The 17049-nt window shown below is 38.5% G+C and overlaps 1 protein-coding gene across 1 annotated transcript; it reads left to right on the top strand.

Moving 5' to 3' along the window:
- Positions 1-396: 396 nt before the first annotated feature.
- Positions 397-7772, top strand: LOC118241146 (uromodulin-like). Its single transcript, XM_035525062.1, has 8 exons — positions 397-466; positions 1613-1675; positions 2655-2862; positions 3410-3479; positions 6262-6453; positions 6586-6649; positions 7343-7465; positions 7582-7772. Exons 1-8 carry the CDS (start codon positions 397-399, stop codon positions 7770-7772), a joined length of 981 nt encoding a protein of 326 aa, XP_035380955.1.
- The last annotated feature ends 9277 nt before the right edge of the window (positions 7773-17049 follow it).

Below are 17049 nucleotides of genomic sequence, written 5' to 3'. Positions count from 1 at the left end.
CACACACAGGGAGATGTATTACAAGCACCTTGTATGTGTTCAATCTTTTATCATGCATCATTCATGTCAGACATCAAGCCCTTCAATAATGAGCAGTTTCTAGCCATTTTGTTATGCACATGTGACATTTTTGGAGTGAAGGACCAAGGCGTGAGTGAGAAAAAACAAAACAAAAACAACAAAGGCAAACAGAAATTGGTCAATCAAAAGTCAACAAGAGTCTTGGAGTGCATAGGTTTGCAAGGCACCTCCTCATAATGGAGATGAAGCACCGAGGAGATGCTCCCCTAGGCATAAATAGGAAAAGTGGAATGACATGCAGGTGTATGTGATAATTAATAAATGGGTGATTGTGACTGTGGAAGTGGTTGTGTGCTGTGATTGGTGGAGGGACTGATGATTGATGGGCTGCAGGTGTCTGATTGGCTGGAGGAGAGTGAATGGGGCTGTGAGGGTGATGGGCTGTGTATGTGTGTTTGGTTGGGTGTAGGATGGTGTGCGACAGCACAAAAATCTTATTATATGTCAGCTGACTGGAATGGGCAGCTGCATCTAAAATTTCCCAACACAGCATTCCTAAAGTTTACACAGCAGTACTCAGCAGCAATAAATTGACCTGATTGATTGATTCTTTTAGTGCCAAGCGATGGGTCAGTGGAGCATGGTTCTGCTGAAATGATCAAATTATTCACCATAGACGATGTCAATCATACTGCACACAGAATGAGACTAAGCAGGTAACAAACTGGTCTGATAGACCTATTCAACCTGTTCTGAAAAACAAGCTCAATCCCACCCTCTGTGAGCCAATCAGGAACCCTCCAGGGGATAGTCTTGAAGTGTTTTGTATTCCATTACTCATCAATCTTAAGGCTAACAATATAAGTTGTAACAGGTTTGGTCCCTGTCATTGATTGTACAAACCACCAAACCTGTTGAACAGCAGTTCCAATGGCACCATTTTAAAAACAGGAAGGGCAAAGAAACCGCACATCTTTTGCCTTGGCATAAATATATTCCACATTTTTACAGTGTCCATAGAATTAGTCCACATTAGTAAACCACTGCAGGTTTTCAGTTTGCATTGCCACCCAATATTTTTGCACCTTAATGTGGGACTTTAATGGCAGGTAGAAATAAATTATTTTATTATTAATAATCAATCATTTAGCTCTGTCAGTCATTCTCTCATCATATAAATGACAAAATTCAACAGAATATGTTTATTTCAGTGTGTGTGGTTTTTTTTTTACTGGCATCCATTCAATTCTAAGGCTGTGTTCACATTACCAACCTGAAGTGACTCATGTCCATTTTTATGATTTAATGCAACTCAAATTTGATTTTTCCAGTTCTATGTGGACAGACAAATTTGAAATTTTCTAATCAAATTTGAGGCACTTTCCTATGTGGCCCTATGTCAAATTTGTCAAATCGGCTTTGTGGCCTTATCACTTGAATGGGAAAGGCCAGATCGAAAAAGTGTTTTCACTGTGCAATATTTCTTCAAGTGACATGGAAGTGACCTGAGCTGTTTGTGTACTGTAAATATGTCATCAAATTGTAATCTTTTGCTTTTCAATTTCACTTTCCTCCTTCATCCTCTCTTCAGACGTGAACACCACATCTCCAGTTCTTGAACCCTCATGTGATGCAGAATCTAAAATGGCCCTGAGTGAGTTGCTGTAAAAACTATGAACCTTCCATTATCCTTTTGCGGAATGGATTTATTTCATTTATTTTTCTTTTCTTCTTGCCAAACTGCAGATACAGATGGACACTTGATTCCCACATACAGGTTTAAACAAAAACTAAAAAACTGAAAAATAAAATAAGCAGTAATACCATTGAATGCCTTAGAATACCTAGAATGAAAAGAAATATGCACACAGATTGTATTGTAATTGTAGCGATTAGAGAACAAGCTGAATTCAATGACCAATAAAAGGAATCATTTACGGCTTCTCAAAGGCCATTCTTCATGAATGGTGTATGCAACACGTTAGCTTCTTCCGCAGCAAATAGTATTCTTAAAGGGCTGTTCTTTGGGAGAGTGATGTCTCTTTCTGCCTTTTCTATGGGGGACTATTGCCCCTCTTTGTAATGTTATGGTTATTTCCCCTGCTTCGCCTTCCACCATAATCTCTCTATCCTCTCAGTCCCCCCTCCCTCCTCTTTGGCTCAGCAGTTAGAGCTCTGCTTTGTCATCTTGTATGTCTCCAGTTCGACTAGGAGGTCAGGAGAAATTTCTGCTTTAGCCTTCCTGTTTTTGTGGAGAAGCATTCAGACCAGAAAAAACCTGTGCTACCAAATTAGGTCTTGCATCTTCCCCCTTCTCCACCATCACTGTGCATCTCACAGCTAGCAGCACTGCTTTGCGCATTGGGCACCAACCTTCCATTCAAACCCTGCGCAAGCTGGGTGGATGATCTCTTTTATTTGGTTAGCCATTCTCCTGTCACACTCCTCCATCTGAGGTTGGCCCACTCTTGGGTGTTTTCCTCCATGGGTGTCTAGAGAGGTGGCAACTAGACAACAGGGAGTACTTGCCCCTCTGACCCAGTGTTGTTAACCCTGTTACTCTTTTGGACACCTCATTATTTTGTAATAAGATATCCTCATTGACATAAACTATCATGCTTATTCTTCTACAGCATCCCCTCAAGACGACTTCTCATTTGACCCTTGCAACTACTATGATATTGTTGATGATTACTGGAGGAACACAATTGAAATATACAATTTTTACATTGGTCATGACGACACCATTGTTGAGTGGGATGGCTGGTATCGACTGTTTCTCCAGGGCAATAGTGCTTGTCAAGCCAGATGTATCGATTCCAATGCCTACATACTGTGCAGGTAGAGTAATTCACATATTTATGTGGTAGTAAAACATCTATAAATAGGTTAAATCTCAAAAACAGCCTGAAACTAGAAATATTATATAATTATACCAGATCAGATTACACTTATTTTTACTTGCTAAAATAGTTTTACATACAGGGAGATATTCTGAAGGAAGACAAAAGGAGTCATAAAAAAAATTTAACAAAACATTGCTGAATTATATTCTCCATTTTCTGTCAAGTCTGTCAGAATGTTTTTATTTTGTTCAGTGTCTAAAGAAAAAAAGTTTAAAACAAACAAGCCCTATGTGGACCTTGACTATTGATATTTAAGGGATGAGGTTAAAAAATATGTAAAATGCAAATTTTATACTCTCTGGTAAGTCAGAAGCAAAAATTTAGTGGATTCACAGAAGAGTGTTTTGTGTTTCTCCATCAGTAAATTTTACATACCCAAGCACTGAGCCCTGTTATAACTACAATGAGTTGGACAACTCGTGGAGAGCCACAGACAATGCAGAGCACAACTGGTGGTGATGGTGGTGGACATGGTGTGACAGATACACCAACTGGAATGGCTGGTACCCGCTCTTTTACCAGGGAAATAATGTTGAGATGCCAGATTCATGCGTTAGCCCGGGCATGTGCTGTACTGATATCCCTTTTTGGCTCAATGGTTCCCTCCCACAGCTGGAAGATGGTGTGGTTGTACAGCAAGTGTGTGGGAGCTGGAACAGTGACTGCTGTTATTTAAAATGATTCCCCATCCAAGGGAAAGCTTGTACAGGAAATTATTACGTATATGAGCTTGTGACCCCAGCCTTCTGTACTGGTAAATATTCTATTTTACCCAGTGTTTCTTCCAAGGTGATTATCAGTTGTTGTGGCAGCTGGGAGTCACATTATGTTTTTGTTATTTTTCTGTTTTTATTTGTTTTTCTCTCAAAAATGCAGCAATGGATATGCATGTAAGGTGCTATATGTAAAACCTACCACATACACCTCATGACAGATCTGAAGCTTATAGCTGTTCTAAGCAATATGCGTTAAAAATGCTGATGCAAAAATATATTTAAATACTATGGACATTTCTGGTTGTTGTGCAACTATAAATCTAATAAAATATGTTGATGGTGACTGCCCTGAAATTTTGATGTAATCATCAAAAGTGTAATACAGTATGATTATATTAACCAATCAGAAAGCATATCCTTGTCTTTTAAACTTCTTTCAAAATGTGATTCTTAAATCCCACACAGATGGCAGTCAACCAGAGTGAAATGACTGATGAAATCCTATTATTGTTGACAGAGTATTACATTGTAAACACAATATTCAATCACTTGCATTTATTTGCTTCCTATTATTTTGTAAAATTAAATTTAGCCTGCCTCCATTACACATGCTGACACCATTTCACCAAATCCAAGCAGCACTGAAGGACCAACCACAGTGGTCACCACTCCCACTACTGGTAGACTGCTCACATACACTTCCTCCAATTGGAACTGGTGTCATTTTTATGAAGAGATAAATACATCATATATTTACTTTGTTTACCTAAAATTCATCATTATGGAAAAAAAAATATATCAGATGACAATAACAGCAAATTAGCAGAGTTAATCTGCTGGTATTGACATTATTGTCAATGTTAGAGGTGTTTGCAAGTGGACAGTCAGTGGCTACATTTACATTTCAGTGAACTGTTCATGTGCATCATAAATGCAGCAATCCAGTGAAAATATCTGTGCCCATCTACAATATATGTAATCTGAACAACATGTTGTGGATATAGGAGGAGATTCATTTAATATTATATTTATCATAACCAAGAAACATCTTGGGTGTCTTATCAGTATGTTACATGTTTATATGTGGACTATCTTCCATGTGTTTAACATGTCTTAGCTACAACCAGAAATTCTCAGACATAACTTCACAATGTGTGAGGAGAGGAGTTTGAGATATATTAATTCACTCACTTTCACTCACCCCATAGACCAGTAGAAGCTGAGAGAGTGTGTAAGAAGAATGGAAGGGGACAGAACTTGAGAGGGAGGGTTAAAGAAGAGTCTATAAAACTCTGTAAAATCAAGTTCAAAGCGCCATTGCTCTTGAATAAATACTGAGCAACTACTGATAACACATTTTACTGTTAACACAGTATTTTATTACTTCGATTTTTCTCAAATAAATTAAATTGAAAATGTCTTCATTGCAGATTACAATACAACAACAGCCCCACCAACTGGTAAACTACTTACACTTCTCATTTGTATTTTATGGTTTACTGTGTAAATTATTGTCACGGTACGGCCCCTCCCCCCTCAAGTCTGCGTGTGTGTGCATGTCTGTGTCTGTATTGCCACGCCCTCTTGTCTCATTCACCTGATCCGTGTTGTGTGTAATTGTCATGCGTGTATATAAGTCTCGTTTCGTATCGTCAAAGTTGTCGGTGTTTGATCTAAGTAGTCTGTGTTAATAAAACGTATGTTTATGCTCGACGTGCCTCGTATCCTGCTTAACCCTCGTCCGTCACAATTATGCAGTGATTCTGGGAAATAGTTAACCCAGCAATATCACGCACAAGGCAGTTTCTTTCAGATATGAAAAAGTAGATATTTATAAATCTGATATGTAACATCAATATTTCCCTAAGACACACACACATTCTATGTACACTGTAGGCTGGTAGAATAATTATAGTTTTGTTAGCTTCTAAGTTCATAGTCATTTCCACTAGCTTGGCTGTTGTTGCTAATTGTTATATGGGAACAAATGTTAAATGTTACAGTCTGACCTCTTAGCTAGTGAACAAACTCATTCTATATTTAGTTATGTTCAACAGTTTCTATCAGACTTTATATTATACAGTCATATAATCAGTGCTGTTAAACTTATCTAGGCCTAGATCATATTTAGTATTTCTGCCAAATTTTGTTCAATTGAGGTTTGTTGTTTACATGATAATCATCATCCTGTATTGTGTGTGTGTGTGTGAATGTGAGTGAGAGAGAGAGAGAGAGAGAGAGAGAGAGAGAGAGAGAGAGAGAAAGAGAGAGCGAGCGAGCGAGTGAGCAAGAGGGTGTATGTCAGCAAAATATTAAAAAATATTGTGGTTTGGCTGCTATTAAAAATGTTCACTTATAAGGTACATTACAAGTCATATGCTATCCAAGCAACATTTTACAGCATTACAACTTTTCAAGAACACTGTTATGTTTTCATAACAGTGACTCCTCCGAACCCCTTTAACCCCTTTACGAACTACAACGTACAAAGCTGAGTGACTTCTGGAGGGCAATGAACAACCCAAACCATTATGACATTACCTTTCCATGGGGTCAGAGTGCATGGTGTGACTCCTTTATCAACTGGAATGACTGGTATTGGCTTTTCTACCTGGGAGAAAATGTCCTATGTTACTGAGGGCATGTGTGGCACATTTATCCCTCTCTGGCTCAATGGTGCTCATCCACAGCTGGTAGATGGTGTGGTCACACGGCAAGTGTGTGGGAGCTGGAACAGTGACTGCTGTTATCACAACTCCTCCCCCATACAAGTGAAAGCTTGTACAGGAGGTTATTATGTATATAAGTTTGTTAGTCTGATCATCTGTTTTTCTCCTTACTGTACTGGTAAGTAAATGTTTTACATTAACAAAATCCCATTTATTTCTATTAGAAATATCAAGAACAGGTAATATTAAATGAAACATGTGGGCCTTTCGCAGATGATGGTACTAGTACACCATCTACCACCACAGCCCACCACCGTCATCACCACTGCCTTTAATGGTAAACTATTCACATTTCCTCTGAGAAAAATCAACACTTTGTACTATATTTTGCAAACCATTTGCCCGTGTTACTGTCTTTTATATTTCAAACATTTGAAATATGAAAATGTTGAATGTTGAGAAAATGTTATATATTGAAAAAGCAATACTTAAGAAGAAGTCAATTCAGCATTTCCATGATTCTGTAATATGAATAAAAAATAAAGAATGTCGCGCACACACTACCAGAAAAAGATCAGAAGAATCCAACAGAGGTTTTGATCAATTTTATCTCATTAGTTTGTTTTGATATCAGCCAGTGAAACGAGCAAACATTTTGTCAGCATCGTCAGTGCTCATAGCTATGCTGAAACATTTGCTCTTGTTTCACTGGCTGACATCAAAACATACTAATGGAATAAAATTCGTCAAAACCTCTGTTGGATTCTCCTGATCCATTGAGGGTATTGTGTGGGCTACATTCCTAATTTTTGTGGATATTCTACTATTTGCTTCATGCACCTACAGCAAATGTTTTCAGTTTGTTTGCTTGGATTGAGCTCAACTACACAACATATTTCTATAATAGGAATATAAATGGCATATTTCATATATGACCATTTAAAATAGCATAGGAAATTCTTAACCAAAAATGGTGATAAAATTAAATTCTCAATATCTCTATAAAGTTTTCTCATTTTACTTCCTTTAGCAACAGTGGAGCCCTGTGAGGAGCTGAACTGCACTGGGGACGAGTGTTGTGGGAAGACAGATGATGTCTATGGATGCTTTTGTAATCACGATGAATCTAGACTACTCCCAGAGTCTTATGATAAATGCACATTTCAATACTCTGGTGTGGAAACATACTCAAAGTAATTTATTTAACACCAATTGATAAATTACTCCTCAATCTACCTTTCTTCACACTTCCTCTCTGTGTTCCAAATGTTATTGAAGTGTGTGAGGGGAGCTCTGGCACCATATCTCTGTCCATCTGTCAGCTCTTTGAAGCTGGTTTCCCTGGTAACAGCCTGCACCTGAATGACCACAGCTGCAGCGGAACAGTTCAGAATGGCAGAGTGATGTTCCAATTTGATAATGATGACCACATCTGTGGCACAAACCTCATGGTGCAATAAACACTACTCATGCAGACTGAAGTTTCCTTTACACAAAAATTAAATATCATACAAAATACTTTAATTAACACTAACTGCAAGCATGCAATATAAATTGATTTCCGATATGTTGTGTAAAACAATGCATAATTATCAAATTTACTGACTTCTTTTTCCTCACTAAATTGAACTTTTACCACTATCTACAGGTGAACTCTATCCAGAGCATAGTCAGCTGATTGTCTTTTAAAAACAGCTGATTGTCTTTTAAAAACACATGGCGCAGAAACATTACTTGTACTTCTAAAAATTAATTAGATTTTTTCTTTCCTATTACAAATTACTTCTTGAAAGAAATGATTTGATTTCATTATTATGTGATGCTGGGAGGCGAGGCAGGATGCAGAGGTTATTCAAACCAAAATGTTTATTTTAACATGTAACAAAAAAAGAAAGTATAACACGAAGCACAACAGATTAAAGCAAGAAGAAAAATGTATTGAAGACATGAATACATGTCATTAATGTGATCATTAATCAGAAAGTAATCATTTTTCCAATCAAAGCTGAGCATTGTAATAGGATATAATACCTGGGTGAAGAGGAGTATATTGATATTGAGAGTGTAAAATATTTCCTGTTCCTTACAGAGTGATTCTACTTAGTTACTTGCTGTACACATTGAACAGTCCTGCCTGTGTGTAACATGCTTGAGGGTAAGCACAAGTGAAGCAAGGAGATGGATGCAAGTGCAGAGGGACTTCATAATCAGAAGGGGCACAAATACAAACATAAATCAAACAAGACATGAGCAAAACATTAACGAAACCAACCGAATAAATGAAACCAAACAATGTAAAGGAACAGGCTAACAATATGAACATACCAACTGAATGACATAGAAAAAATAACCAACAACCAGGTGTAATGGAAAACATATAGTTAATCAACCTCTTGAACAATTTGTGCAGTAAATTAAGATGTTACAGGTACTTCCTCGTGTCTCTCTGACCCCTGACCTTGCCCAGGTTCTTGATGCTGGTGCTGGGAAGATAGATGCAGTTAGACATAACTCCTAGTAGGGAGTTGGTCCTTTTTCTCACTGCTTTGGATGTATAAAGGTGGGCTGAAGAAGGGGAGGAAGTCACCCTCTCCCTTACAGATGCCAAGTGCCTGTCCCTTACAGATGCTTGTGTGTGTGTAACTGAGACATCCTCATTGCATTAACTTTATTTTTTTTTACGCTTGCCTTTGAGTCATTTCATAGCACAGCAATTGCTACAATCATTATATTGTTTCTCTAACCTATCCAAGATGATTTCCACAACACAGGATAACAAAACTCAGAGCTTAAATATTCACTAATAAGGAATAACAAGACAAAGGTATAATGCATTAGCAGGCAAGTGTAGGTACCATGTTAATCCAGCAGGTGGTAGCACCTTCAGCAATGCATGGAGTAAGCATGCATCAAATGGAAAAAAGATGGTGTGTCTAAAAGCATACAAAATGCAGGTGTTTTAAATACCTTTATTGAGCACAATAAACACCTGAGCACAACAAGCCAAACAAACCAAATGAAAGAAACCAAATCAGACAGTAAAATAATGTAAAGGACCTGTGAAATCCCATGAAAATGACGCACAAGAAATGGCAAAACAGATTTAGGATGGATGATACGCCCCTCCGGGTCAGACCATCTTTATCAGGCCTACATCTTTGATCAGCCCAGTGGGAGCAGTCCTGTCATGTGCCCTGAACTTGTAAGAAATGCAGATCGATATCAGTCGGGACCAAACAATGAGAAAACATGGACACAGCTTCACATTTCCATGATATAGTGTATGGGCATGAGGGGGCATTAACATCTGCCCAACATGCAACCTCGTCTGCTAAGGCATTGCCAGAGGTCGTGTCAGATCCAAAGGTTGTGTCATGACCCCTGACCATTACGATAGCCAGCTGAGGTGGTAGTGTACATGCCGACAAAAGTGCAGACACTAGTCCTGAATTAGAAATGGGCTTACCGTCCAAGGTGCAGAACCCCCTGGAATGCCAAATCTTACTGAAGTCATGAGCAACTCCAAACGCATAACAGGAATCAGTATAGATGGTGACAACCTGATCCCCGAATAGATAACAGGCCCTGGTCAATGCCATCAGTTCAGCTACTTGAGCAGACCTGTAATGGATAGAGTAAGCCTCCCAAATGATGTTGGGCAGAGAGCAGATAGAATAACCACAGGAAAATTCAGTCAGACAGTTTAAAACATGAGTCACCTACAAAAATGTGATGGCTACCTTCAAGCAGCATGCTAGAGAGTTTAGAGTGCATGCTCAAGGACTCAAGGATAGCCTCCATGCAGTTGAGTCATCAGAATGATCTAGCGATGTCAGAAGCGATTTTCAGACATGTAAAGGTGGAAGGGCAGATTATAATTCGGCAGTCCAAGTACTGGAGCAGAGCACAAGGTCGATTTCAGAGTCCTAAATGAGTGCTACATGGGTTCAATCGAGGCCAACATCTCAGGACAGTCTTTTCCACAGCCCTGCCTGAGGACTGAAAGGAACAATCATGAAAGGAACAATCCGGCACCCATTGGCGGCAGTAGTTAACCACACCCAGGAAACTCAGCATGGCTTGTTTTGTGCTGGGCGGAGGGATGTCAAGTATGACTGCCCGATGGTCATCTGAGAGGCGGTTTTCACCAGCGGACAGCAGGAACCCCAGATATGTGACAGACGGCTTACACCACTGGAGCTTAGATGGTGAAACCTTAAACCCACATGAAGCCAGATGTTTCAGTAGTGAGCGGGACCCCATCGCGCAGCACTACTGCGTTATTGATGACAAGAGGATGTCGTCTGCGTAACTGATAACAACACAGCCCTCTGGATGGACCCAGGACACCAATGCGTCTCTTACAACAGCGGAGAACACAGCCGGGGAGTCCAGGAAGCCCTGGGGGAGCCAGAACCACGTGTATTGCCTACCCTGAAAATTAAATGCGAAAAGTGGTTGGCTGTCTGGGTGGACTGGTACAGAGAAAAAGGCAGAGCAAATATCCACAACAGTAAAATAGCGATGGAATAGTGGTTAGAATGGCAGACACATGAGGCACCAGCAGGGCTATAGGAACTACTATGTGGTGAATCAAGAGAGTTCCGCTTTATTGAGGAAAGCACAGAGTACATATGTGTCCTATATCTACTATCTAAATCTACAGGATGACGGGGGAAAGTGAGGCATGTTCTAAGGGTATATGTAGAAAGGAAAGAGGCAAGGTTAGTAAAGATTAGATGTTCTCTGCATGAACGAGCCACGAGCTGTTCCATGAGCCACCTGTGTGTAGGGAGAGAGAGAGAGACAAAGGGAGGGGTAAAGGAGACACGAAGAGGGAGCGGATGACCTCGGGCGACCAGCTCACGGTCAAGCTGCCATGTCATGGCTGATAGGTAGAGAACTTGCATTGAGTGCCTGAAGACAGAAAGGCTCCAGTATCTAACATTTACATATTTAAAGAACACTGATAAAATCCCATTTAACATGATTTAATAACTAGCTAGCTAACTAGCTACATTCAGTATGTATTACAAATTTAGTGCATAGGCTATGTTTTCATTCAAGCTTCAAGCTAGTTTAGCTGGTCTGCTACAATGAGCAGTTTGGTTAGCTGGCCTGCTACAATGACCAGCTGGTATGTAAAAACAAGTTTGTTGTTTTTACATCTATACAAAATATGGTTTGAAATCAATAACACTCTATAGTTTGGTATATGGGCAAAAACTGAGTTGCATTAGTATCTCCGTTGAGAAGTGTAGCAAGAAACTGGGAAAACTGATAACATACCTTTCTGTTAGCCTTTTCAATATTATGTTTGATAATGCTGTATGCTTTATATGGTTTCCTTTATATACAAAAAGAACGATAGTAGCCAAGTAACCTGGCTTGGGATAGCTGGGATAGAGAATAAGCCCTTCAGAGTATCCACACCACTGTCTGTGTCGCTCCATGCTAACTCCATGCATTAGTTACCCCGTAGCACCCGTTCCTCACTCCGGGTATGAATGATACAACTGGCACGGTCAGGTTTATATTTATGTCACTACAAGCAGTAGCAACATATGCAAGAATCCAAAGCAGAGGTAGTCCAGTTGTTCATTTTGTACCATATACCAGTGACAAAACCGTGGAAATCACAAATATAAATGACTTTTTCTGGTAACTACCAAGTGGCCAGTTACATTAACTGGTCAGTTAACTAACCAGGATGATATAAAAATTTGAGACCAGTTGAAATCTTCAACTGGACAGTAATCCTATTCATTGTTCATATTAATGGTTTGATGAGGCATATCCATACCAGACCTCATCACAAATATCTACATTATAGTAACTAATAATAGTTCATTATTATTATTACTATTTATTTATTTATTTTTTATCAAAGGCATTTGACAGACATGACATATTTATCAGTATATTTGTTTCCTGAAAAAAAGACCATGACCTTGCTTGGCTAACACCTCACTACTTGTTCTACCAGATGTGCTAGTCTAGCCAATAGCTACTTCCAAGTTGATGTCAAATGTACAAGAAAACAGAGTTATCCATATAACAGTAGCAGTGTTGAAGGGAAAGATAATCAGCTCTCAAAGATAATCAACTTTTGATTTCAGGCATATTAAAAATGTAAATGCAATGTACTAGGTTACATTAATTGTTAATATTAAATGTAATGTTGGGCAAGCTGCTTCATAGATGCAATTATCCAAGGTTCAGAAAATCTGTGATTGATGCACCTCTAGTTTATTTAAAAAAAAAAGCTGTGAGAGAAATTAACTATTCTCAGAAACATTTTTCTTATTAGCAGCCATAGCAACCAACCAACATGAAGCATTGTAAATGAAGAAATTAAAAGTTATGTTCATTATGAAAATGAAAAGTTCTTGTCTGATATTTTGCTGAGTAAGTATTTTAACTATTTAAGACTACTTAACTACTTATTTTATAAAGTAGTGACAACCATCTTACTACTGGAAAATGTAATTAAACAAATAGCTTCACTACTTGATTAGAACTCAAACTTTAGGATTTGGGACTTGAGTCGAGATTTGCTTGTTGCAACACAATGACTTGTTCTCTGATTTAGTTATTTATGGACTCTATAAATGTCTATTAGTGAAATAAATGTAAATGAGTGAAATTTATATATAAAAGTATGAATACACCTCTCCTCTCTAGATATAGATAGATATACACACACACACACACACACATACTGATCCTTGTTGTATGTAATTGTCATGCATGTAAATAAGTCTTGTGTCTTATTGTTGAGGTTGTTGAGGTTGCCTGCATGCTACACATTATTTGGAAGTGTCGTAATAAACATTTTTGTCAACATACCTCATCCCCGCATCCTGCTTAAACCTTCCGAACATCACAGAAACACTGACTGATGAAGGATGCCTGGGAAGGCAAAGAGAAGAAGGGAAAGAAGCAAAGTAAACGCTCTCCCATAGCACATGCAGGAAAGCCCCTGTGTTCTTGGGCCCCCTCCTGACTCACACAATAGGTGAGCATGGTCCAGGTGAGCGTGGTCCAGGTGTGGAAGCAGGGGAGTCGTACAGAACCACGTCCGGGGCCAGGACTGGTATAACGTTTTCCAGTCCTCGGATTTGGACTCCATGGACTCCTACAATCCCATGGAGAGACCTTTGCTCATCCTGGCCTTGATCCATGGATCCACAAAGAGGGAGGAACCCGCTGGACGATTTTGGAGGGGCCCTGTGTATGCTCCGGGGTCGGACTCTGCGGAGTCCTACAAAGACCAGCTGGACTATGAGAACCGGCATATATTATTATTTTTATTATTATTATTATTAATATTATTATTAAGTATATAACAATAATTAGTGTATCCCATTTCCTGGCGAATGAAAATAATTTGAGTGGATTTTGAGGGCTGGCATGCAGGAAGGCAATAAGATACAAACTTGTGCCATTCTTTTAGCTCAGCCTCTGATCCTCAAGTCAGAGTATGTGAATAATCCCAACCATCTTCATACATTAGAAGATTTTTTTTCTTTTTTTCTGAGATTTTGCCAGTAACTGTACAAGGAACTATTCCTTACCAGAACTAGGGTTTGTTTATCTGAAAAACAAAAGGCTATAGATTTTGCAATACTTCACACTTGAATTGTATGCTTTCTGCAGGTAGTCACAAAGGCAAAATCTCATTTGCTGATAGAAAGAGAGATACAGAAAGTGAGACAGACAGAGAGGGAGAGAAAAATGTCTGTGTTCTGGTTTGTTAAATACTGTAATATAAATCAGATATACATAAAGCATGGTGCCCTCAAAATACTGCATGTGCAATCTGGATTTCATAACATATAGTTTTCCATGATGCCACACTACAAAGTTAATAAATAAGTAAAGAATAATTTGTAATGGAATGAATGATGGCTTTCAGAACAGCCCTACCCTCTTGGTACCTTTCTTTCTCCCGTTTACTGGGGCATCACACACTTTGTGCTGAGTGCTGCTGTCACACTGTGTCACGTTGGTCTGCCTGCTTGTGCTCAGTAACCTAATGACCTCCTGCCAACAATAAAGGCTCATGCAGATGACCTTGAACAAATGTTTTAATCAACTTACTTTCATGCTAGCAAAGACATCTTGCAAAACACATTCTGAATTATCCATGTCTCCAATACGTGTAGCTATGCAGTAGTGAACAAGGTAGTTTTCCTGATTAACCTAAATTAAAAACTAAGATGGAGAGAAAGTAATGCTATCTTAGTTTTGAAACTAAGATTAAAACTGATTGATTAATGTATCTGACAGCTTTGTATTTTGCATTTAAACTACACAACTGCTCTTAATGTTATATATGTCAATGTCAGGGCATGGGACTCTATCCAGGATAGTTTTACAATTAAGATTTCTCAGTTATCTACTGAAATATCTTATCTTTCTTAAGCAGAAGTGCATGCATTTTTATGTAATCTATTGTATCATAATTAGCCAATACTATGTTGAACACTCAGGGAAAAGCATTACATAACCCATTACATAACTGGTAATGGTAATTTATTTAGATATAAAAAATTCACATCTGGTTGCAAACCTGGGGACTAATACCAGGTGATGAAGCAAGTGTTACGCAAGAATATGTCTTGGCTCCAACGTAGATTAGGTTACAATAGATCCAGGCTGGTCAGTCAAGTAATCCATTCTGTGAGAACAGAACAAATGCAGAAATAACAGAAGCTTGCATTCTTCAAACTTATGTTAACTAATGTTAATGGACATGAATGCACAGGAGGAATTAGGAAACCAAAGTGTCTCACAGGGCTACATGAAGCGTAAGAAAAAAAAGCAGGACCAACAGACTTTGCCTGTTTTCACTTAAGTGAAAAGGTCAACATATAGTGAGTGATTCAACAGGGAGTGGTGCTCACGCACACACACACACACACACACACACACACACACACACACACACACACACACACACACACACACACACACACACACACACACACAGGTTTAAGGGAGCTAGAATACTCAAGTACTCAAATGCTTCATAGCATTTTTTAGAGGTATGTGCAATAAAGACACAGATATGCAATTTTCATACTGTACTACTGTGCTTAGTGTAGCTGTATAAAATTATTATGAATGTGATTGGATGAGGAGAGAAAAACTAATCCCAACACCCTCCTTGTGATATATTCCAGGGACTGCACATGTTATTGGGGAAGTTACATGACAAGATAGGACACAACAGGGGGACAGAGGGAGTTACAGGGCAGGACAAAAACACAGTCCAAAAATTCGGTTTGGACATATTTATTTTTGAGGTCATATTTATTTTTGACTTCTTATGCAGTAAAAAATGCTGTTACATTCATAATTTTACCTCTGACATATACATAAAATGCTCTCAGAGTTACTAGTTGGCCTTGAGGAACACAAAAGAAAATTAGCAACCAAAAACTATAGAACCATCAAAACCACAGAATTATAAAAGTCCCCAACATTAGCACCAGCGAGCGTTGAGTCAAACCATGGTTTTATTTACTAGTATGGCTGATTATCTTAACCAGAGTCATTCTCATCAGCAAGGATCGACAGCACTACAGCCTCCTCCAGCAATGCACCATGTGACTGCTGAAGAAATAAGAACATTATGTCAATGTAGTGCTGGCATCTGTGTTGGGAACATTATCATCACACAGATCATGTGTGCGTGCGTGCATGTGTGCATACATGTTATTGTGTGAGAAAATGAACGTGTGCATCAACATAATGCATATTTCTTTACAAGGAAGTAAATTGTTGAAGTGATGGACATACCTGAGATGTTCTTTAAAGAACTGGTTTAGGGCCTTATTTAAAAGTCATTAAATGTTCCTTCATGACCCACCCAGATTTATGAGTAAAGGTATAAATATGACGCAGAGTACAGGAGACCGAAATCAGTGGGTACAGGTGCAGTTGTGTTATCATCACTACACGCAGACACCACTAGTGAAGAGAGAGAGAGAGAGAGAGAGAGAGAGAGAGAGAGAGAGAGAGAGAGAGAGAGAGAGAGAGAGGGGCACCCTGAATTTGTTCTACTGGTGCCTGTTCAGGTAAGAACTTGAGACCACTCACCTTCACTTATCCCTTAACCTGGAGTTCATCTTTTTCATCATATACTCGGGTTGGGTTGTTCAGTTGAATATTTTGATAAATGTAACTAATATATTGTAGTTGAGTATTTTATCATGCTTTTTGCAGGTTTTCAAATCTAGAAAATAACATCATAAACTAAAAATCACAACTCAAGCATCTTTGCAGAAATAATTATTTTCTACTATGTTCTATTATTTTCAACTATTAAGTAATTAATGACATACTTGTCTTAATGACCTACTTATCATATAGCTTATGTCTTGACATATTTTAAGTTTTATATCCTTTGTGCTCTTTTCAATAATCATCTACATTTCAATTTAGCTCAAATTAGTAATCTTAATCTTTCATCTCTGCTGCAGTCCATCACAATGAGGTCTCTAATCCCACTGTGTTTATCACTGCTGTTGATAATAAATGGTAAGTTTCTGAAAAGTTTAATTATTGTATGATGTTTATATGGAAATGTGATGGGGAAACAAAACCTTGCAGTATTAGTTCTAGAAGGACAAGTCTGCCCTATTTAAACACTACTATTCTTCTTCTTCTTCTTCTTCTTCTTCTTCTTCTTCTTCTTCTTATTATTATTATTATTATTATTATTATTAT

Source organism: Electrophorus electricus, chromosome 4 (genome assembly GCF_013358815.1).
Source record: "Electrophorus electricus isolate fEleEle1 chromosome 4, fEleEle1.pri, whole genome shotgun sequence".
Lineage (NCBI taxonomy): Eukaryota > Metazoa > Chordata > Actinopteri > Gymnotiformes > Gymnotidae > Electrophorus > Electrophorus electricus.
Note: the sequence above shows the minus strand (reverse complement) of the source record. Positions and strands in the feature narration are given on the sequence as shown.